Source organism: Xyrauchen texanus, chromosome 35 (genome assembly GCF_025860055.1).
Source record: "Xyrauchen texanus isolate HMW12.3.18 chromosome 35, RBS_HiC_50CHRs, whole genome shotgun sequence".
Lineage (NCBI taxonomy): Eukaryota > Metazoa > Chordata > Actinopteri > Cypriniformes > Catostomidae > Xyrauchen > Xyrauchen texanus.
In genome coordinates, this window is record NC_068310.1 from 18,922,256 (window position 1) to 18,944,801 (window position 22,546).

A 22,546-nucleotide genomic window follows, 5' to 3' on the forward strand; every position below is an offset into this window, starting at 1 on the left:
CATATAACTGCTGGACAAAATCTGCTTACACATTAAACTCTCGTCTTAGTGATTTAATCAGCATTATATAAAGTATAACCCCGTATAAACATTCACAAAGCCGTATTTTCGTTAATCTGGTTGGAAGCGATTACTCACATGTGTATTCTGATATTCTCGGTGGTCAGCTGCTCTTTACGGTAAAGCCATTGAGATGAGACCCGCGCGCCGCAGACTTTGAGAGCTACTGTATCAGAGTATCAGACGGACTTTCTGAAGTCCTGTTACAGCTGTGTTAATGACTGATGGGAATTACGCGCAGTATTTCAGCAGCCTGAGAGTTTTTCTTGCGCGTTTCATACTACTGGATCTGGGTTACGTCAAAGTCCTAGGACAATGTCAAAGACCCCTTTAGAAAAAACATTTTAAAAATCCAGTTCTTGTTTTCCGGAGCGCCCTGTGCGTGAACGCGTGTGTTTGAACAGGAATGCGCGCTCTTGATAAATCATTATAAATGGTTTCCTCTCACAAACTCAAAACAAAAATACGTTAGTGGTAACACTTTACAAAAATATTATATTCGTTAACATTTAATGCTTCAGCAATAAACAATGATTTGTGATGTTCTAAGAACGTTTTCCTAACGTTCCCATCTGGTTGTGAAAACGTTACTTGAAAGTTCTGGGGGGGGGGGTTATGTTTTAAGAACGTTTTTCTTGGTCAGCTAAACATAGAGAGGAGTACTCCACAGAGATTCATTTATTCTGCCTAACAGACCCAGGCTCAGAAAGGAAAAATATGCAGCGAAAAGAGGTTTAGGCTATATATGTAAACAAACCTGAAATTGAGAAATAGGATTTTAAATTATAAACACAAGGCCTGAATGGCCATATCTGTATTTGGTAACAGTAAAGCTTTTATTGCTTTTTCTGCATTCCCTGTCGCCCCCTCCTGTAATTACGTTGTAACACATAAAATAACCAAGATTTAGAGTAAATGAATAAGACATGGCAATTACTTTTTAATTCAAGGATTAATATCAAAGGATTATTTGATGCGTCCATATTTTACACAATAAAGGAAAATGTAATATGGGGCTAGGTGTGTGTGTATCACTGGGTTAAACACCATTTGATCTGTTATTTAATCTGCATTTAGTATGACAATAAGATTGAGCACTTCATTCCAAAGTTTGTAATCAATGTCTTAAAGGTGGATGCAGCATTCAAAATCAATAGTTTTCATTTACAGATGCCATTGTAGAAATTAACAATGAGATTCACAATCAGCCATTATTAATTTAATCCAAAAGTAAGAGTGTCCAATAACAAGAAAATTACTGAGATTAAGCAAGTAGTGTTCAGCTGGTCATGTGATTCTAAAATGGCTGCCCCCATGTGGAATAAAACAGCTTTTATAAAGATTACTGATATGACTAGAGTCCTCATCTCATGAGAGTGGTCATGATTTTATACATATGTTTCAAAATTACAATTCATTTCTTTAGGAGTACAATGTTTTAAATAGGAAAAAATTACTGAGTGCACCTTTAAAAAATAAAGACATTTTATCATCGAAAGAATGCTAACATAATTTTATTTTAATAGTTTTGATAGCATATCTTAGACAACTATTTGAAAACGAGCATTAAAATATTTAATTTTATAAATTGGTCCATACAGGCATATTTTAGCAATTCGATATTTTTAAAGTTTGGAAAGCTGCAATAGGTCATATGTATTTCAAACTTGGATGATTTGTAGAAGTGAGGTCAATGATATTTGCTAAAATAGCAATATGGGTTTTAATGGAACAATAACAGTGAGAGAAAGTTCTGATTTCAGATTGTCATTTTATGTACTATTTCTACTGACAGTTGTTGTAGCCCATGACTTTTATTCGGATATGTTCTCTGATGTCTGTAACATTCTTCTCCAGATCTGCCAGTTCATTCCGCTGCTGCTGCATTTTCTGCTCATTCTTGTTGAACTTTCTCTCCAGTTCTTTAGAGGAAAACCGAACAGGAAGATGAGACAGCCAAATATAAGTCAAATAACTCAGAAATATTCACATTCTATGTTAAATATAATATATAACAGCACTTTAGCAGACACAATTTCATCAGTCTGAGGCAGCATTTTAATTTAATAAATGTTGAAAGCAGCAGTGCACATACTTTTGAGGGTTTCAGTGCCTGTGATAGCTTTCTTGAGAAGTTCCTCTGCCTCTTTCTTCATATCTACAGCTCTTTGGTTAACGTCCCCTTCGCCTGTTCCACCAACAGTGTCTACCTTCTCTTTCAGCTCCTTGTACAGATTCTCAACATCAGTAATTTCCTGGGACACACAAATAAACATTAAAAATGAATGCCAAAAGCCTTATATAAATACACCTTGATGCACGCACAGACAGACAGACAGAGACGTACACACACACACACACCTCTTGAAGTCCAGCAGCCGCTCGTGTCGCACTGTCCGACTGCGCCTTGGCATCATGTGCCATCTTCCTGTTCTGCTCAGTTTTGTTTTTCAATAAGTCCACTCCATGGGACAGATCAGCCAATTGCATCATCAAATCCATCAAGTTGTTGCCTACATTTAAGAGTTTGTTGTCAACCTAAGGGTATAGAAGGAAGATTAGATCAGGTAATTAGAATATATTGAGTATATTCATTGTCAGCAAACAAAGACAGAATAGAAAACACTAATAATAGATTATTTGCATGGCCCAATATATATCATATGATTCAGTTGCCTCAAAAGGGGTCTGGGCACTTCCAGTGCATGTCATTTAAATCCTTGGTGTCCCCAGAATGTGTCTGTGATGTTTCAGTTCAAAATACCCTACAGATCATTTATTATACCATGTTGAAAATGTCAATTTTTGGGTGGGAATAAAAACAAGCTGTTTTTGTGTGTATCTTTAAATGCAAATGAGCTGGTGCTCCCTGCCCCATATCCAGAATAGGGCGGAGTTTTGACATTTCTGCTTTGGATAACTAGACATCATAAGCAATATGACTGACAGCGAAAATAGTGGTGTTCAGCCCTATATGTTTGAACCGGAAGACTCCGTAAGAAGTTACAACTTTGAGAATGAACCAGGAAGTTTCCGAATGGTTATTTGATAAATGTATTTATTTCTTGCAGAGATTTTTCAGCAGTTTTGCAACGATGGATGAGCAACACACAAATACTGTTACAACATTCGCTCTGCACTATAACGAAACAACACACACAAACAAACAGTGTCTTTGAAAGTGTTCATCAACAGTCGTGGGTAGGGCCTGTACAAAGTGACATGACTTTGTACAGAATCCGCAAACGGCTTGTTCTGAGACAGTGCTTATGATTAATGGGGATTAAAATCATTATCATTATACACTCACCTAAAGGATTATTAGGAACACCTGTTCAATTTCTCATTAATGCAATTATCTAATCAACCAATCACATGGCAGTTGCTTCAATGCATTTAGGGGTGTGGTCCTGGTCAAGACAATCTCCTGAACTCCAAACTGAATGTCAGAATGGGAAAGAAAGGTGATTTAAGCAATTTTGAGTGTGGCATGGTTGTTGGTCCCAGATGGGCCGGTATGAGTATTTCACAATCTGCTCAGTTACTGGGATTTTCACGCACAACCATTTCTAGGGTTTACAAAGAATGGTGTGAAAAGGAAAAACATCCAGTATGCGGCAGTCCTGTGGGCGAAAATGCCTTGTTGATGCTAGAGGTCAGAGGAGAATGGGCCGACTGATTCAAGCTGATAGAAGAGCAACTTTGCCTGAAATAACCACTCGTTACAACCGAGGTATGCAGCAAAGCATTTGTGAAGCCACAACATGCACAACCTTGAGGCGGATGGGCTACAACAGCAGAAGACCCCACCGGGTACCACTCATCTCCACTACAAATAGGAAAAAGAGGCTACAATTTGCAAGAGCTCACCAAAATTGGACAGTTGAAGACTGGAAAAATGTTGCCTGGTCTGATGAGTCTCGATTTCTGTTGAGACATTCAGATGGTAGAGTCAGAATTTGGCATAAACAGAATGAGAACATGGATCCATCATGCCTTGTTACCACTGTGCAGGCGGGTGGTGGTGGTTTAATGGTGTGGGGGATGTTTTTCTTGGCACACTTTAGGCCCCTTAGTGCCAATTGGGCATCGTTTAAATGCCATGGCCTACCTGAGCATTGTTTCTGACCATGTCCATCCCTTTATGGCCACCATGTACCCATCCTCTGATGGCTACTTCCAGCAGGATAATGCACCATGTCACAAAGCTTGAATCATTTCAAACTGGTTTCTTGAACATGACAATGAGTTCACTGTACTAAAATGGCCCCCACAGTCACCAGATCTCAACCCAATAGAGCATCTTTGGGATGTGGTAGAACGGAGCTTCGTGCCCTGGATGTGCATCCCACAAATCTCCATCAACTGCAAGATACTATCCTATCAATATGAGCCAACATTTCTAAAGAATGCTTTCAGCACCTTGTTGAATCAATGCCACGTAGAATTAAGGCAGTTCTGAAGGCGAAAGGGGGTCAAACACAGTATTTGTATGGTGTTCCTAATAATCCTTTAGGTGAGTGTAGTTGTGTACACACACTGCCCACACACATTTATTTTCAAACAATGTTATTTTTGGTGGATGTATTAAATTCTTCTCAAGTTCACACAGGTGTCCTAGCAGAGTAACCACATGTTCAGTTCATCACATTAACTTTGTTAAAGAAAGTGTCCAAATACTGTTTGTCTTCATTTTGAACAATATTATTATATAATTTGAAACCTACCAAACTTCTTTTTGAGAAATATTTAGCTTGAAAAGTATTCACACTAAACTTCTTAAAAATAAATGCAAATTGGTTTGATATTTTGTTATAATGCCAAGACATTCATACATTTTTAAGTGTAGCTTTTGGGGGCCACTGTAAATAGTATGTACACATATAGTCAGTGTTTGAATTGAGGGGAATTTCGGGGGTCCCGGACCCCCCATAACAGTTAAGGTGTTTCATCAAAACTAGAGTACTAGAAACATAACACTATTAATTTATTTATTTAAAAAAAAAAAAAAATGTTTGCGGTGACATCGCAACATTGTCTATTATCTGTCCCAAATTTAATAATCCAAACCAGACATTTTTTTCATTTTCTGTCTATCTATCTATCTATCTATCTATGGGTGAGGGGTCAAGGTTTGTCTCCTAAGATCTCGGACTCAATTCGAACACTGCAAACACAGATGTTTGATTACCATAGTGGTGATGTTTTGGGCGCTGATCAGGTTTTGTAGGACTGTGGTTATTTCTTCCTCAGCTTTCTTTATAGCACTCTGAGAGGTTTTAAGTGCCTCTTTAGTTTTATTGATATTATCATTCACTCCCTCTGCTTGTGCACTGTCCAAACACAAAATCACACAGAAAAGCAGACATGTAATTTGTCATATGTTAATTTGTCATTTTATACGTTAAATACATTCTTGTGAAAAATTGTAAAAAAAAAAAAAAAGAAAACTTCTCGCTTTTGCTTACCTTGCATTTTGAGCTCTTTTATGCAGATCTCTGGCCCTGGCCAGCTGCTCAGATGTGCGGTTGAACACACCCTCTACATTGGTGAGTTTGGCCATGTTGTCTTGGATTTGTTGGACTATGTTGACTAGTACTGTTCTGTTGAACGGTAAGGTGATTGCCAAAACCTGCTGGGCCACTTTTTCAATGCTTTCTGGATCTGCTCCCTCCTCTGAATATAACATTAATTTGAGTATATAAAAAAAGCAGTTTTATGGTTTACAAATTATAATAAAGATTTGTTTTGAATTTGATTCAGTGTTTTAAAGGAATAGTTCACACAAAATGTTTTATTCTGTCATCAATTAATACCCTCATATAGTTCAAAATCCAAATTATTTTCTTTATTCTGTGGAACCCAATAGGTGATATTTTGCAAGCTGCTCTTTTCCATACAACAAAGTGGACAGTGACCATTGGCAGACTGAAATTTAAATAGCTTTTTTCTGAACATCTTTCCCCTCCACCTCACAAATCTCATTCACAATTGCGCACCGATCATGATGCGGCAGGTTTGAGCAAACAAGATTGGGTTTTATGTGTCTTAAGACGGGTCCTGATACACCAGGTTTGTATGTGAGTGAATGAAAAAAAGAGCAAATGGCAAAAGGTAGAAAATGCAGTAAATACTGTAACTTGCATTTTTATCTGTGGCTAACACAATGCTATTCTATGCTGGTTTTTTGTCCTATTGGAGCTTGAGATCCACTGGCTACTGTCTACTTTAAAGCTGGCCTTCTGCTTAACATCATCTTTTATTTTACAGGAAAATATGAGTTTTAAACTTGACAGAATTTTCATTTTTAAGGTGAACCATCCCTTTAATGACTAGCTAAAAAAACTGATCATAACAGTATTTCACATGACACAAAACCAATACTGAAAAACAATTGTATAATCAGTTCCACTTGATGCTCTTACGTTAATATCTGACAACAAACTGACCAGTCAAAAAGTCTCTGATCTTCCGAATGAAGTCTTTCAGTTTCTTGTTGGAGTTCTCAAAGAGTTCCTTCTTGCTCTGGGCTTTATCAAGAGTGTCCTTTGCTTGAGTCTTCACATTCTGGGTGATTGTAGCTATGTCTCGGAGCTGAGAGGAAAGTAGAGATTATTCTAGCTCTTCCACAAATTTAAACAGAACACCCACACTCAAACAAACACCTTTTTCTTTTTTCTTTGTTGTTTTTACCTTTTTAGCTAACATTTTTAATTCCTTGCTCGTGGTGGTCAAGTTCTTACGAACATCATCAGCGTGGTCCAAGGCCGCCACTGAGGCGCCAATGGCTCCTTTACACCCCCTTCCTCCACACTTCAGCGCACCTTCGTTGTCATGGCAACCAGCACCCCCACATGGGCTATCTGGACAGTTGCTATTTACACTAGTGTTGCCATGGCCACCACATACCTTAAGACATAAGATAAACAAGAATCTATGTACATGTAATTTAATGTAGATAAAGTGATCCCAAAAAGTACAACATTTGGACACTTAAGACATGCCTTTGTATCATATAACAAAATATCTAAGTTTCAAAGTCCCTTTAAAGCAAAACACTTAAAATATGCTGTGGATATTTTGTTTAAAATGAAGATTTTTATTTTTTTTACACTTTCTGGTTGTAAAACATTGGTGGAACATGTCCATAGTTAATGAGATAAACTATACCTGTGGTTACTCTGCTCGGACACCTGTGTGAATTTGAGGGTCACTAACTTCATACATCCACAAAAAATTATTGGTTAAAAATAATTGCTAAAATGGCTGAGAAATTTTTTGAGATAGGAATTTTGGGTTTTCATGAGCTGTATGCCAAAATCATCAGTATTAAAACAATAAAAGACCTGAAATATTTCAGTTGGTGTGCAATGAATCTAAAATATATGAAAGTTTAATTTTTATCATTACATTATGGAAAATAATGAACTTTATCACAATATGCTAATTTTTTGAGAAGGACCTGTATATATAATGCATAGATATTCAGGAATTTTTAATGTGTGTCTTAAGTGTCCAAATGTATCCAAATAATTTTTGGGAACACTGTAGGTAAGGGTAGGTAAGCCCAAAGTTTTGCCCCATGTCATTACCTTGTTGCTGAGGTCGTGGACCTTTTTGTTAATCTCATGAGCTTTTCCCTCCAGTTCAGACAGGGATTTATTGTGGGCAGCAACTGTACGTAGGAAGCTGTCCTTTCTCTCTTTCAGCAAGGCTTCGGTATGATTGCGTGTGTTTTGAGACTGTTCCACGGGACTTTGGGGTCCGTTTACGGAAGCGTTACAATGCTGCTCCGAATTCAGTGAACTCTGGTAGTACTTGCGCACATTCTCAAACTGCTCTGTAAAAGGGAAATGATAAAAGACATCAACATGAATTTAATGTTTTTAAGAAAATGGTAGCAAATCAAAATTATAAGCAGGCTCAGATGTAATTTACAGACTTTTTTGAATTTTCTGAGCTGAAAGTGAAATCCTTCTAAATTGATTTAAACATTGTAAAATGTATTAATGACAGATAATGCAAATGTATTGTTAGTCAAAAGCATAAACAAACTGTAAAAAATATTTAATATACATACAAGCAAGGGACACAGTTGTGTAGTCCATAGACCTTTTTCTCGCAAGCATCATCTTTGATTTTTTAATGGGAATGACAATGAGGCTGTGAGGGATAGATTTACAGTATCTTCAATGGACTTTTCTGCAGTTTAAAGTGTTTTTGGATGGTTTCGTGGACAAAACATTGATAAAATATCTGTCCAAGAATATTCAGTAGACATTCAGTAGCCTCGTTGACATTCCCATTAAAAATCAAAGATGGCGCTAATGAGAAAAAGTTCTATAGTTCATGCAATTACATTTATAGCTTGTGTTTTTTAAAACAAACCAATTGCTTTACCTGCCAGCCCAGCAATGAGGTAGTTCTCAAGCTCTCTGCGCAGTAGGTAAAGTGTATTGTTCAAGTCTCTAAGTTCTTGCTCCAATGTGATTAGGTTTCGTTTCAGAGCATCATCATGTTCTGCCACCATATTCAGCTCGTGAACCACACCCATCAAACGGCCATCAGTCAAAGCTATCTCAGCTCTGAGGAAAAGATTAGAAGTCAATTCAAATGAAGAAACATTTCAATAACACTCTGAAGTGGGGCCTGGGTAGCGCAGCGAGTAAAGACGTTGAGTACCACCCTTGGAGTCACGAGTTTGAATCCTGAGTGACTCCAGCCAGGTCTCCTAAGCAACCAAATTGGCCCGGTTGCTAGGGAGGGTAGAGTCACATGGGGTAACCGCCTCGTGGTCGCTATAATGTGTGGTTCTCACTCTTGGTGGGGCGCATGATGAGTTGTGCGTTCATGCTTCAGTGTAAATTTAATTAGATTTTTTTTCCCCTTTTCTCCCAATTTGGACTACCCAATTCCCAATGTGCATTAAGTTCTTGTGGTGGCGTAGTGACTCGCCTCAATCTGGGTGGCAGAGCATGAATTTCAGTTGCGCGTTACTGCGGAGACATACCATAGCGCATGTGGAGGCTTCACGCTATTCTCCGCGGTAACGCGCCCAACAAGCCAAGTGATAAGATGCGCAGATTGACAGTCTCAGATGCGGAGGCAACTGAGATTCATCCTCTGCCAACAAGATTGAGGCATGTCACTACGCCACCACGAGGACTTAGAGCACATTGGGAATTCCAAATGTAATTAAATTTACACTGAAGCAATGGGCACTATTTGAAACCCCCCCTTTTAAGCTTTTAAGGAGCTTTAAATTAACACATATTTATTCACTAACCACACAACATTCCATCCATTTACAGTATGTCAAATCCTACAACTGAATCAATGAAGAAAAAATTCTCAAACTGGACAATTATGGCTGTTAATTATAAAATCAAATCAACATAAAATACACACTTATCAATAAATAATTCACAAGATATTATATCACTTTAAACGTTCAGCTATAATACATTTATATATTTGGCAAGTCACTCTGACAGATTATACACTTCTCAACTGTCTACCATCAACAGATTGTAGTTGCCGTTTTTGAGTTGATGGGACGTTTTCTGTGTTTTCAGAGCTGATTTTATGTCACTTTCAGTATCGCGTCCCATTTAATTTCTGACGCTGGTAAACAGCACCTCACACTTGTGGCTTGACCGGTGCAAGTGTAAGGCGGGTGCCAGTGAGTCTGGGCTTCTCCTCGAGAAAACAAAAGGCTCTCATGAGAATTAACATCTGAACTCTCTCTCGCAGATGTAACAGCAACATCCGAGATGCAACATACTGTGCAGCTAACACCTCCCTTCTAAAGTATCTTCATCTTACTCCTCCTCCTCACTTAAAGCTCACTAAAAACCTATGCAATGTGAAGTGTGTACAAAAAGTAACTATAACATGTTTGGTATCATTTAAAGTCTCTCAGTGCGCCTGGTAAACTGGTCTCATCCTCCCAGCCATAATGAAAAGCTAAAAGAAGTTATAAAATATGTGAAATGTGGTGTGCCCCTTAAAGGTGTGCCCTCCCCAGATCCTCCATACTTCCTGTATGTTAATCTACAGGAACCCCCTCAACAGGGGACCAAAATCTAATTATAATGACAGACACCACCATTTGGTAAGCATGTTGAATTATCTGGGTATTTAAGGAGAGGCGACACATTGCTCAGGGCTCTCTGTAATCAGAGCGATCCCAAACAGTTTACTGTTTGTAGTTTATTTCAGGTGATTGCAATTCAGTATTTCTTATGTTTTCATAAAATGTCTAACTTTGACTTATCAATGTCTAATTGGAATTGATGAATTGATTATGTTACCTGGTCAATAAATTGTCAACATTTGATTTTATTCTGACTGACTCTGACATTGTGTTTCCCAAACAGATTAAGCGATTCAGTATGTTACCGCAAGTCTGCGTCAGATTAGTGACGACTAATATTTGGCATCGATTCAAGTGTACTTGGTTTGCAAAGACAAAAAGGGAATTTCCGTTTAGAACAGCAAACGCTGCTTGACCAATCTAAATCTGGGTGTCTTACCTCTGTTTTAATTTGATGTTTCTCCAGATAAGTGTGCGTGGGAACCCACGCATGGCCAATCAAAGCTATTACAAGAGAAGTTATGTTGGTCAACTTACATCTGTAATAGTGGCCGTGACCTCTACTGAAGAAAACGTTAAGTTACATTCAAGTGTATGCAATTCCATGGGGCTATACTGAAGTATCTTTGATTGTGTATACGTGAGCGTGACCGATCTCAGGTATATAGCAATTACCTCTGTTTGATGATCCAATACTGGCCGCTTGTGATCGTGAGACCCGTGGTGTAGAGAAAACAGCGAGGACCTCAAAGCGACATAGTTTCTTAATCGAAGCGGGTAAAGTACAATTAAAGCGTTAAAGGAATAATCAAACATTCAGCTCACTTTTAATGATACTCAGATATCATTAAAAACCTTTTTCATTTATGGAGTCAGATGAAATAACGAGATAATACATAAGAGAAAATGTATTTCATTTAATATTGTTGTGTTGCGTACAAGAAAGACTGTAACGCGCAGAGACCTTCACCCGTATTATTGGAGACCGGCATTGGACCGATAAACGGGCTTACACAAGCTTTACCTCAAGTCATCGATGGAGTGGCTGACTAAGTTATAGGTTCCTTCTCTGTCTCCATCTTGTATCAGGTCCTGAACCTGTTCCAGCTTCCTTTCTAATTCACGAATGCGGGCATCACTGACGCCGGGCACCTCGCCCTTCTCCATAATCATGGCAATGACATCCTTGATGTGGGTCAGATCACGGCGGACTTGGCACACCACATCATCCCACAGCTGGAAGCAGGGATGGCAGGGAACACACTTGGGGAAGGTTCCAGAAAAACCACGGGCACACTCGTCACAGTACCGTCCTGTAGCACCCTCCTTACATTCACATGCACCAGTTACATGGTCACACTGAAATGTTTCTGACCCCAGGGGGTGGCAGTTACACTCTGTATAGAGAACAGATAGAATGATGATGAGGAATAATGAACTGGCATGGAGGAGGAGAAATAGGGCTGTTCTTGCCCAAGAGTAGTTGGATGTATGTGTGTGTACTGTATGTGTGCAGTACTCACCCTCACATTGCACTCTGGGATCACCCCAGTGGAACATCTCACACTCTGTACACTGTCTCCCTCCAAAACCTGGCTGACAATGACACTGCCCACTGAACTAACAGCATGAAGTGAGACAGAAGAGGAGAAATGGAGTGTAGAAGATAGAAGTATATTTGTAATCATAATTAATAACAAAGACATTTAAGGAATAGTTAATCCGCGGGCCTGGGTAGCTCAGCAAATAAAGACGCTGACTACCGCACCTGGAGTCATAAGTTGGAATCCAGGGAGTGCTGAGTGACTCCAGTCAAGCTTCAAAATCAACCAATTAGCCCTGTTTCTAGGGTGGGTAAAGTCACTTTGGGTTAACCTCCTGGTGGTCGCTATAATGTTGTTCTTGCTCTCGGTGGGGGACATGGCAAGTTGTGTGAGGATGCCGTGGAGAATAGCGTGAGCCTCCACACACGCTAGGTCTCCGCAGTAACGTGCTCAACAAGCCACATGATAAAATGCTGAAACCTACTCAAATCTAAGCCACTCTTCAGACCAGCATTATTATTTATTAATGGTCAGACATTAAATACAGTATCTAAAGACATTGTACTGTACTGGAGGAATAGAACACTCAAAAATGAAAATTCTCTCATAATTTTCTCACCCTTATGCCATCCCAGTTGTGTATGACTTTATTTCTTTTGTAGAACACAAATTAAGATTTTTAGAAGAATATCTCAGCTCTGGCCAACTTTGAAGGTCTAATAATCACATAAAGTCAGCATAAAAGTAATCCATATGACATATGTAAGGTGGAGATTTAAAAAAAAGACTTTAATATTGATCTGTTTCTCACCCACACCTATTATATCACTTCTGAAGACATGGATTTAACCACTGGAGTTGTATGGATTATGTTTATGCTGATTTTATGTGATCATTGGAGCCTCAAAGTTCTGGCCACCATTCATTTGCATTGCATGGACCTACATAGCTTAAAGATTTTTCTAAAGATCTTTGTTTGTGTTCAGCAGTAGAAATAAAGACATACATATCTGGGACGGAATGAGGGAGAGTAAATGATGAGAGAATTTTTGTTTTTGGGTGAACTATCCCTTTAAATATGACAGGTCATACCATGTTGCAGTGGGTGCTGAGGGCATTTGGTTGGGGGCATCCACATGGTATACATCCACAATCAGAGCCGAAGTCCCAGTGGTTAGGGGCACACTGGTCACAGTTGTGGCCGATGACGTGTGGTCTGCAGGGGCAATGTCCAGTCTGTCGATCACATTGACACTCCCCATCGGTGCAGTATTCCTGTAAAGTGCCTGCAGTGACACATGTACAGCCTGCAGAAATGGATATAAATGTGAAAAATGTATGATATATATAATTTCAAATTAAAAATGGCTTAACGGAATAGTTCACCCAAAGCTCTCCTTTTTGGAACACTAAAAAGCAGAATGTTAGCCTTAGTCACCATTCACTTTCACTGCATCTTTTTTCTTTTCTTTCCAGAAATTACAATGAAAGTGAATGGTGACATCAGTACCAAACATCTCCTTTTGCATTCCACCAAAGAGAGAAAGTCATGGCTGATGAGGGTGTGTAAATAATGACAGATTTTATTTTAAATTTTGAATGAATTATCCATTTAAAAGACACTTCATGGAAAATTATAATTATATGGCTTTAGAAGAACGGTCCCTGTACTTACGCCTACAGTCCTGTGCGAGTGCGTTTCCGTAGTAACCAGGTTTACACTCAGAGCACGAGTGGCCATCTGTGTAATACAGGCACTTAAGACATTGGCCAGTGTGTGGGTCACATGACTCAGGGTCCTGGGGATCAATGTTCCCATTGCACTGACAAGGGCGGCAAGCCCCACCAGGCTGCTCAGGATCACCATAGTAACCAGGAGCACAGCGATCACAGCGAGGACCTGAGAGAGGTCAGTCTTGCATTAATTAAACTATTTCAAGAACTTTCAAAATTTTTGATTGTTTGACTGACTGTTCTTTGTTTTACCTGCATATCCTTGGCTGCATTGGCAGAGGATTTGGTTGGAGGCATAGTCTGTGAGACAAGAAGCTCCATTGGAGTGTCCACTGTCAGGATAACCAGGACATGGACAGGGATGACAGTGCTCACCAGAACCCAAAACTGGGTTACCATAAAAACCATTCATACACCTAAAGTAAGAAAGGACAGGATGGGACACACAGTGTTGATGCAGACTATTTTCCATCTTTGTACCTTTATGTTAGCGGTAGACCGATATATCGGTTTTACTGATTAATCATGACGATAGTTGATTTTTGGATCTGCAAAAATCTATGCTGATAGTTGCCCATACTATTATTATTTTTTAATTCTTCCGTATTCCTCCTCTGAAGAATTCTACATTTAAAATGACTTAGTTCAACTGTATAACAGCAACCTCTAGAGGTGAAATAAAATCAATCACTGACACCTCATGGGGCATTGCTGTATCTAAATCTTTCATCATTGAAAATATTCATCATATTTTTAACCTCACTTCACTGAATATTATTTTGCTTAGATATATCAAGAAAGGGTATGCAAAGAAAACTGCAACTATATGTAATATGCCTCATCAGCATATACATCGTGTCTCAAACTTCATTGAGTTATATATATCAGTAAATAATAATATATAAAAAACCTGGTGAATATATTGTGAAATCAAACAGGTTTGAAATGAAATAAGGATGAGTTAATAACAACAGGTTTTTCAATTTTTGGGAAAACTACTGGGTTCCTTGCTTAAGGGCACATTATATTTTGTTTATTGATCACTTCATGCAGGGTTTGGACCTACAACATATAACTGAAGGTTACTGATCTTTAGCCTCTAGGCTGCAGCTCTCCTTTCTAGAGAAGTAAATTTTTCACCTCTCACATAGTTGTCCTGCTGTGTAGTCTCTGCACTCGTAGCAAGCACCTGTCTCAGGGTCACAGCTCTCCGCATGGCCATTACACTGACACGGACTACAGTTGGGGAATCCCCACTGACCTGACTGGCAGACCGAGCACTGACGCCCCATTGCTCCATGCTGGCAGGGACACTGGCCTGTCACAGGGTCACAGTGATGTCCAACAGAGCCCTGCGAGTGGCAGTCACATACTGTTGAAGACAGAGATAGGGAGTTAAATACAATTAGAAATATTAAATAATATAGAATTTGCGCTCAAATATCTTGGAGGAAAAAAATAAAAACTATAAAAAAGGAATAGTCTATATTTACCAAATATCTTTTAAAGATATACACCATCAATGTATATCAATATCAATTTAAATATTAATTACAATGTTTAAAATGCTCTCCTAAAAATCTCTAATTTTGAAGAGCCGTCTCACCAGTGCAGCCATATGGTCCAAATCCGTACGTCCCTGGTGCACACTGATTACATTTACGGCCAATAACATTGGGTTTACAGCGACATTGTCCTCCAACTCTATCACACTCCGCACTCAGTGAACCTTGAGGGTCACACTGACATGCTGCAGGAACAAAAGAGTTCAAACTATTATTACATTGACAGTTTTTTAAAAGATGTAATATATTGAATAGTAACATTTATCTAAAGGAAAAGGGAATTGATGTGATTTAATGCATATGATATGTACACCACAACATTTAACCACTGAATTTCTATTACTTTTCCAGTCATTCTTGATTACTGGGAAAGGATTTTTAAATGCAGAGATTGGATTGGCAATGAGGAATTTCTAGACAATTAAATATTTCCATGACTTTTCAGTGATATATAAATACACACACTGGTGGCCAATATTTGTACTGTACAAATAATGTACAGATTTTGCTCTTATGGAAAGAAATTGGTACTTTAATTCACCAAAGTGAATGAATGAATGAATGTTGCATTTATATAGCGAACAGGAGACTGAACAGGAGACTCTCCTACACCACCACCAGTGTGCAGCATCCACCTGGATGATGCGATGGCAGCCATTGTGCGCCAGTATGCTTACCACACACCAGCTATTGGTTGTGAGGAGAGAGTAAAATTATAAAGCCAATTTATGGATGGGGATTATTAGTAGGCCATGACTGAGAAGGGCCAATGGGGTATTTGGCCAGGACACCAGGGTTGCACCCCTACTCTTTTACGAGAAGTGTCCTGGGATTTTTAATTACCACAGAGAGTCAGGACCATGAATTAACGACTCAGCCGAAGGATGGTGCTTTTTCTTTTTACAGTATAGTGTCCCTGTGACTATACTGAGGCATTAGGACCCACACAAACTGCAGGGTGAGCACCCCCTGCTGGCCTCACTAACACATCTTCCAGAAGTAATCTTAGTTTTCGCCAAGAGGTGATCATTCAATTGATCACAATGTATAGTAAGGACATTAATTACATTACAGTAATTGGAGTGATTAATTAAATTACTATTACAATTTGAAACTAAAACTTCTTCAAAGTGTTCTCATCAGAAAATCCTCCACATACAGCAATGACAGCTTTGCAGATCTTTGGCATTCTAGCTGTCAGTTTGTCCAGATTCTCTGGTGACATTTCACCCCACACTTCCTGTAGCACTTGCCATAGATGTGGCTGTCTTGTCGGGCACTTTTCATGCACCTTACAGTCTAGCTGATCCCACAAAAGCTCAATGGGGTTAAGATCCATAACACTTTTTTCCAATGATTTGTTATCCAATGTTTCTTTGCTCACAATAACTTTTTATTTTTGTTTTTCTGTTTTAAAAGTGGCTTTTTCTTTGCAATTCTTCCTATAAGGCCTACACCCCTGAGTCTTCTCTTTACTGTTGTACATGAAACTGGTGTTGAGCAGGTAGAATTCAATGAAGCTGTAGCTGAGGACCTGTGAGGTGTCTATTTCTCAAACTAGAGACTCTGATGTACTTATCATCTTGTTTAGTTGTACATCTGACCTTCCACATCTCTTTCTGTCCTTGTTAGAGCCAGTTGTCCTTTGTCTTTGAAGACTTTAGTGCACACCTTTGTATGAAATATTCAGTTGTTTGGCAATTTCAATCATTGTATAGCCTTCATTACTCAAAACAATGATTGACTGATGAGTTTCTAGAGATAGCTGTTTCTTTTTTGCCATTTTTTAACTAATATTGTCCTTAATACATGCCAGTCTATTGCATACTGTGGCAACAATGGCAAGCTTAATTTAATGAACCAAATAGCTTTCAGCTGTGTTTGATATAATGTCAAGTGATTTTCTAGTACCAAATTAGCAATTTAGCTTGATTACTCAAGGATAAGGTGTTGGTGTGATTGCTGTTGAAAATGGGGTCTAGATTTGATCAAAAGTCATGGTGCTGTTTTTTTACATCAGTAATGTCCTGACTATAGATTGTAATCAGTTGAATGCCACTTTGGTGAAATAAATTACCAAATTCCTTCCAAAACAGCAAAATCTGAACATTATTCCAAACTTTTGGCTGGCAGTGTATATTTATATATGTATGTATATTTTAGGGGTGTAACGATTCATCGATCTGGATTGATGCATCGATCCAATAACCACCGGTGCAATGTTATCGATACAATGCCTAAATATTTATATAGAATTATTTTTAAGGTGAACCTTTATTTTAATACTCTCATGTCAGCCACGCATTTCCGCCAGGTGATGAAGCAACCTTATTACATTCACGTGACTTTATGAGCGCTAAATACGCTTTCATGTGGGACACGGATGTGCATAGGGTCTGTGAAGCCAAATTGCGTTCTGCTATCAGTGCACGTGCGTCAACCAGTCTTCCCACGAAATGCAAGCTTCATTGACAGGATCCGTGCGAGCACATCAACCGGGCGCTCCTTAAAATGTGAGCTCTTGTGACAAACACAGAGCTGCTCACATGCATGATTAATCCGGTCTTCCATCGAAATCCTTGCGCATGCGGACCATCTGAAATTTACAATATAATTTGCTATTTTAAAGTACCATGGAGCATTTCAACCATCATGTGAAACGTCTTGACAACAATGACATTCTGAACAGCACTAATGAGGGAAAGAGAAACACCTGCTCCGCACCAGCATCAGTTATAAGACTTTATACATATACACATCAATACCGGTACTATCATTTATCCCAGTAAACTGTAACAGAATTTTTAATGACAACTGTGGAAGATGTAGCCAAGAAAAGCGCAGATAGCACGGATAGTTGGAAACAAGTCATGGTTATGTAAGTACTTTGAATTGGATTAAACTGAAAAATAAACTGTAATCAAATGATCGATGATCACTTGTGTGCGATGTTATATTTCATATTATTAAGAACCTTATTTTGTTGTGGATGTCCCAATGTGGATACTAAATTTGAACTTTTCAGAGAGCTCAATAAAATATTCAAATTATATTTTGGTTGCATTTCAGGGCAACATTTGATTTTAATTGATTGGGTAAAATAGGCACATAATCTCGTAATTAATTTAGTAATCGAATCAAATCTTAATTGGACCGCGGCAGACTTTGAAGTATCAGCAAAGTTATATACAAATATATATATATATAGATATTATTTTTTTTTTCCAGGCCTGGAAGTCACAATTTTATCCCTGATGTGTCTGTATAGAATTGTATAGACAGAGTTTTTACCACCTACAAGCCATTGTAGGATTGAGGATTGGCACTTAACCTTTGACCCCTGTGACTGTGTGTCTCACCCAGAGCACCGTTGTGTATGATGGCTGAGATACTACAGATGAGTTTTGTGCACAGTTCGGCAAGCGCAGGCATCGGTATTGTCATGAAAGAATCCAAACACATGTACAACTCCATCTCCAGGCGTCTCTGCTCGTCTGGGGCATCCTTACCCTGGAAACCAGGGAGCTCTTCATACTTGGGTATCAGCACAAGCTGTGAGGAAAGAGAAAGAGAGGAAGCATGAGGATTTGACATCATTAGAACATCAGAAGTATAATCATTTGACTCTTCACCCGATATGTAAACCAGCAGGGAGCAGTTCTTGCATTTATTGTGTCTAGGGAAAAACACCACTTTTTTTTCTCTCCCACTGTATTGCATAATTGTGTATAAATGACTGATAATGGTAATTGGAGAAAATGCTTACTGAGTCTATGAGGATAAAGGCAGTGAGATGTCGATGAGAGACACCATGACGCTGGAAACGGATAGATAGCACATAGTGGTTGTTTGGCTCAAAGCAGAAAGGTCTTGGCATTTGAATGTACCTGTCAAGAGTTACACACTTTTAGTTAAAGAATACACCAGCATTTCTATACAATTTAGTGTTGCTCATTTCTTTCCTCTGGCTCTGCAAACTGAACACATAATAAACACATCATTTTCAGAATAGTTTAAACACTGTGTCCCTGTACCATATACACTCACTGAGCACTATATTAGGTACACCTGTACACCTACTTATTTATGCGATTATCTAATCAGCCAATCATGTGTCAGCAGTGAAATTGATTAAAAATCATGCAGATATGGGTCAGGAGCTTCAGTTAAAGTTCACATCAACCCTCAGAATGGGGAAAAATGTTATCTCAGTGATTTGGGCCGTGGCATGATTGTTGGTGCCAGACGGGCTGGTTTGAGCACTGCTGTAACTGCTGATCTCCTGGGATTTTCACACACAACAGTCTGTAGAGTTTACTCAGAAAACATCCAATGACATCGGCAGTTCTGCCGACAGAAATGTCTTGTAGCCTTCCCAGTCAGTGGATCTGAATCCAACAGAACACTTTGGGATGTGGTAGAATGGGAGATTTGCAGCATAAATGTGCAGCTGCAACATTGCAATTATGTTAACATGGACTTGAATCTCAAAGGAATGTTTCCAACATCTTGTGGAATCCATACTATGAAGAATTGAGGCTGTTTTGAGATCAAATGAGGTCCAACCCAGTATTTGTATAATGTTCCAAATAAAGTGTTCAGTGAGTGCAAAAACAGTTTGCTATAAAAACATTGTTTTAAATTAGCTTAAAGAATGGTGTGAATTTGAGTTAAGATTTATTTATTTATTTTTGTTTTGCTGAACAATTGCAAAAGGGGGTGTGTACAGGGGAAATCCTGTATGAAAACAGCCATTATTTTTGCAATTCCATTTGATGACATTAGCAGCACATACTTTAAACCTCTATATTAGGCCCCTGATCTTTTGGAATATTTTGTTACTTCCTTGAACATCAGCACTCTGGAATGTAGAGGTAGTACAGTGTTACTTCCTTTTCACCTGCTCTAATCACTTGCCATTGCCAGACAACCAACCTTCTTTAGTTACCTTCAGTCAGACAGCAGCTCCACAACCCTGTTAAAGATCTTTCAAAGTCTTATGTTCGGCTTGGTGTTTATTTCCCCATTCAAAGACTGTTAACTTATCCAGAATGAACTTCCTGAACTCACCTGACTTTGTACTCTCTCTCCTCCTTTCTTTCTCTCTCATTTTCTCATTTTTCATCTCTCTAACATTGTTTCTCAGCCAGTATCCTCTTTTTTTTATTCACCCAGTGTTTGCACAAAAGGATATGCAGCTTTTGACAGAGTCCAATTTGCCCGCTAGCCAATTCCTGCATTCCCAGAGTTTTGGGACGAGGCCAGATATCAGATTAGATTCAGATTACAATGGCAACTAAACTTGGCCATGCAGGAAAATGATCAAAACAAGTGCAATGGAACCAAGGTTTCTCATGAAGTAAGGGAATATAATAAAGGTTTAAAATAGTACCTTTCTACAATTGCTAATATTATGAATGATGTGCCTATATACTGTATATGAGTATAGACATGTATCCAAAAAAAAGCATTAACTATAAGTCAGATAAGCAAGCACTTACATAAACACACACACACACGCTATTACCTCCTGTGGTGGAACAGTGTGACTGTGTACAACTGCTCTGTGGGCAGCATGTTTCCACAGCGAAGACTAGTGGGCAGATTCAGAGATGTGACACTCACTAAAGCCTCCCAGTCTTCTGTAGACTGCATATAAACATGACCATGCATTATGATTATTAATAACATTCCAAAATGAACACTGGACATGTATAACCATGCTAAAAAGACCAGCCTGAATTGCCATGCTGGTCCAGAGTGGTTTATGCTGTTTAGTGTTTATTTGGTGCTGGTCTAGCTGGTGGACCAGCATAGCCTTTCTAAGTCTTCCTGGTGAAGATGGTTGACCAATTAAGTCTTGTTGGTTAAGCAAGTTAAGAAGCCTGGTGGGGTCACTTTTCACACACCTCTGGCTCGTATCGGATCATGATGTCATATTCCATGGCATAAGGTATGTTACTGATGGTAAACTCAAGACCAGCGCCGTCTTTAACCCGAGCGAAGCCCTGTCCGGTCCATGTGACCATCTGACCCAGCTGTCTCTCTCTGTGCACTGTGCTCACGCTGGGCTAACAAAAACACAAGCACAGAATTATATTAAACTAAATACAGCTAATCTGTGTAAGGTGAGGAAAAACAGCAGACTGTGAATGAGAAGACTCACAGTCTGCTGCAACTGTCGGATGCGTCTCAGTGCTGCCCTCTGCTGCTGGGCGGTGGCAATGCGCCGGTGACGCCGGTTTCTTCTCAGCTGGTTATTGAGATGCTGCACACAGTCAGTCTCAGCCTGAGGCCTCGGCTTGCCCTAAGAAACAAATAAACATGCTTTATATTGTATTCACATTCATTGTAATACATTTGTTTATGCTGGATATCCTGTGGTAGAAATTAAAGGAATAGTTCACCAAAAAATTAACAAAAAAATCTCTCATCATTAACTCTCATGCCATCCCAGATTAGTGTGACTTTCTTTCTTCTGTAGAACACAAACAAAGATTTTTAGATGAATATCTCAGCTCTGTAGGTCCATACAATGCAAGTGAATGGGCACCAACATTTTTAAGCTCCAAAAAGCATATAATGTCAGCATAAAAGTAATCCAGAAGACTCAGTGTGTTAATCCATTTCTTCTGAAGATTTATGATAGGTGTGGGTGAGAAACAGGGTAATATTTAAGTCTGTTTTTACCATTAACTCTCCTCCCTGCCCAGTAGGTGGCGTTATGCATGAAGAATGCAAAAAAACAAAAGAAGAAGAATGTAAAAGTGAAAGTGGAGAGTGATAGTAAAAAAGGACTTGATCTGTTTCTCACCCACACCTATCATATCACTTCACAAGACATGGATTTAACCACTGGAATCTTATGGATTATTTTTATGCTGTCTTTATGTGCATTTTGGAGCTTCAAAATGTTGGCAGCCCTTCACTTGCATTGTGTGGACCGACAGAGAAGAAAGTAAGTCATACACATCTGGGATGGAATAAGGGTGAGTTAATGATGAGAGAATTTTCATATTTGGGTGAACTATCCCTTTAAGGGTATACTCGGAATGTAACATACTGCTTGCACTATTGTTGCAGTATGCATTGTGTATACTGAATGCAAATTTTCTGTATACATGGAATACTTGACCTACTATATTGGACATAATATGGCACAATTCAATACACTTAACTTACCAACTATTTTGAATGATGACTGAACCAGAAACATTTCAACATCTCTGCCTTGAATTGTTATTTGCTCAGATGGCCGAAAGTTACACAAGACTGGATAAAAATGCAAAACTAACATATTTGTTTCAGATAAGTCAGTTACTGAACTACATGCAATAGTTAGAGTTAATTGTTGCATACTGCATACTGTTTCACATACTATTTTAAAAATAGTAAGCGGTAAAATGTATACTGTACACTATGCAGTATTCCATAAGTATATAATGTAAAAGGTGAAAGTTTATCAGCTTTACACCTATTCTGAAACCAGTGAGTGAGGTGTTAGACAGTGAGAGAGTTTGTGAAGCAGTGCTGTTGTGTGTATATGT

At 38.8% G+C, this 22,546-nt stretch overlaps 2 protein-coding genes across 4 annotated transcripts in view; both read right to left on the bottom strand.

The window, feature by feature from the left end:
• The window catches only part of LOC127628774 (laminin subunit beta-2-like), a 47,487-nt gene extending 47,192 nt beyond the window's left edge, over nucleotides 1-295 (bottom strand). For 2 of the 3 annotated variants that reach the window (XM_052105648.1, XM_052105646.1), the window contains exon 1: nucleotides 139-294. The gene's annotated coding sequence lies outside the window, so the exon portion shown is untranslated. Of the gene's footprint in view, nucleotides 1-138 lie in introns of all 3 variants that reach the window. The other variant, XR_007968703.1, reaches the window with a different exon arrangement.
• Nucleotides 296-1,158: 863 nt separating this feature from the next.
• Nucleotides 1,159-22,546, bottom strand: part of LOC127628847 (laminin subunit beta-2-like) — a 77,341-nt gene continuing 55,953 nt past the window's right edge. The window contains exons 15-35 of the mRNA XM_052105786.1: nucleotides 21,166-21,306; nucleotides 20,909-21,070; nucleotides 20,527-20,648; nucleotides 18,766-18,886; nucleotides 18,359-18,551; nucleotides 15,041-15,184; nucleotides 14,575-14,806; nucleotides 13,687-13,850; nucleotides 13,376-13,600; nucleotides 12,793-13,007; nucleotides 11,680-11,776; nucleotides 11,181-11,553; nucleotides 8,461-8,645; nucleotides 7,653-7,900; nucleotides 6,754-6,969; nucleotides 6,510-6,654; nucleotides 5,529-5,736; nucleotides 5,252-5,393; nucleotides 2,422-2,598; nucleotides 2,156-2,315; nucleotides 1,159-1,982 (exon numbers count right to left, since the gene is read on the bottom strand). Coding sequence (XP_051961746.1) covers nucleotides 1,846-1,982; nucleotides 2,156-2,315; nucleotides 2,422-2,598; nucleotides 5,252-5,393; nucleotides 5,529-5,736; nucleotides 6,510-6,654; nucleotides 6,754-6,969; nucleotides 7,653-7,900; nucleotides 8,461-8,645; nucleotides 11,181-11,553; nucleotides 11,680-11,776; nucleotides 12,793-13,007; nucleotides 13,376-13,600; nucleotides 13,687-13,850; nucleotides 14,575-14,806; nucleotides 15,041-15,184; nucleotides 18,359-18,551; nucleotides 18,766-18,886; nucleotides 20,527-20,648; nucleotides 20,909-21,070; nucleotides 21,166-21,306 — 3,807 coding nt within the window. The 3' untranslated portion in view covers nucleotides 1,159-1,845. The remainder of the gene's footprint in view (nucleotides 1,983-2,155; nucleotides 2,316-2,421; nucleotides 2,599-5,251; nucleotides 5,394-5,528; nucleotides 5,737-6,509; nucleotides 6,655-6,753; nucleotides 6,970-7,652; nucleotides 7,901-8,460; nucleotides 8,646-11,180; nucleotides 11,554-11,679; nucleotides 11,777-12,792; nucleotides 13,008-13,375; nucleotides 13,601-13,686; nucleotides 13,851-14,574; nucleotides 14,807-15,040; nucleotides 15,185-18,358; nucleotides 18,552-18,765; nucleotides 18,887-20,526; nucleotides 20,649-20,908; nucleotides 21,071-21,165; nucleotides 21,307-22,546) is intronic.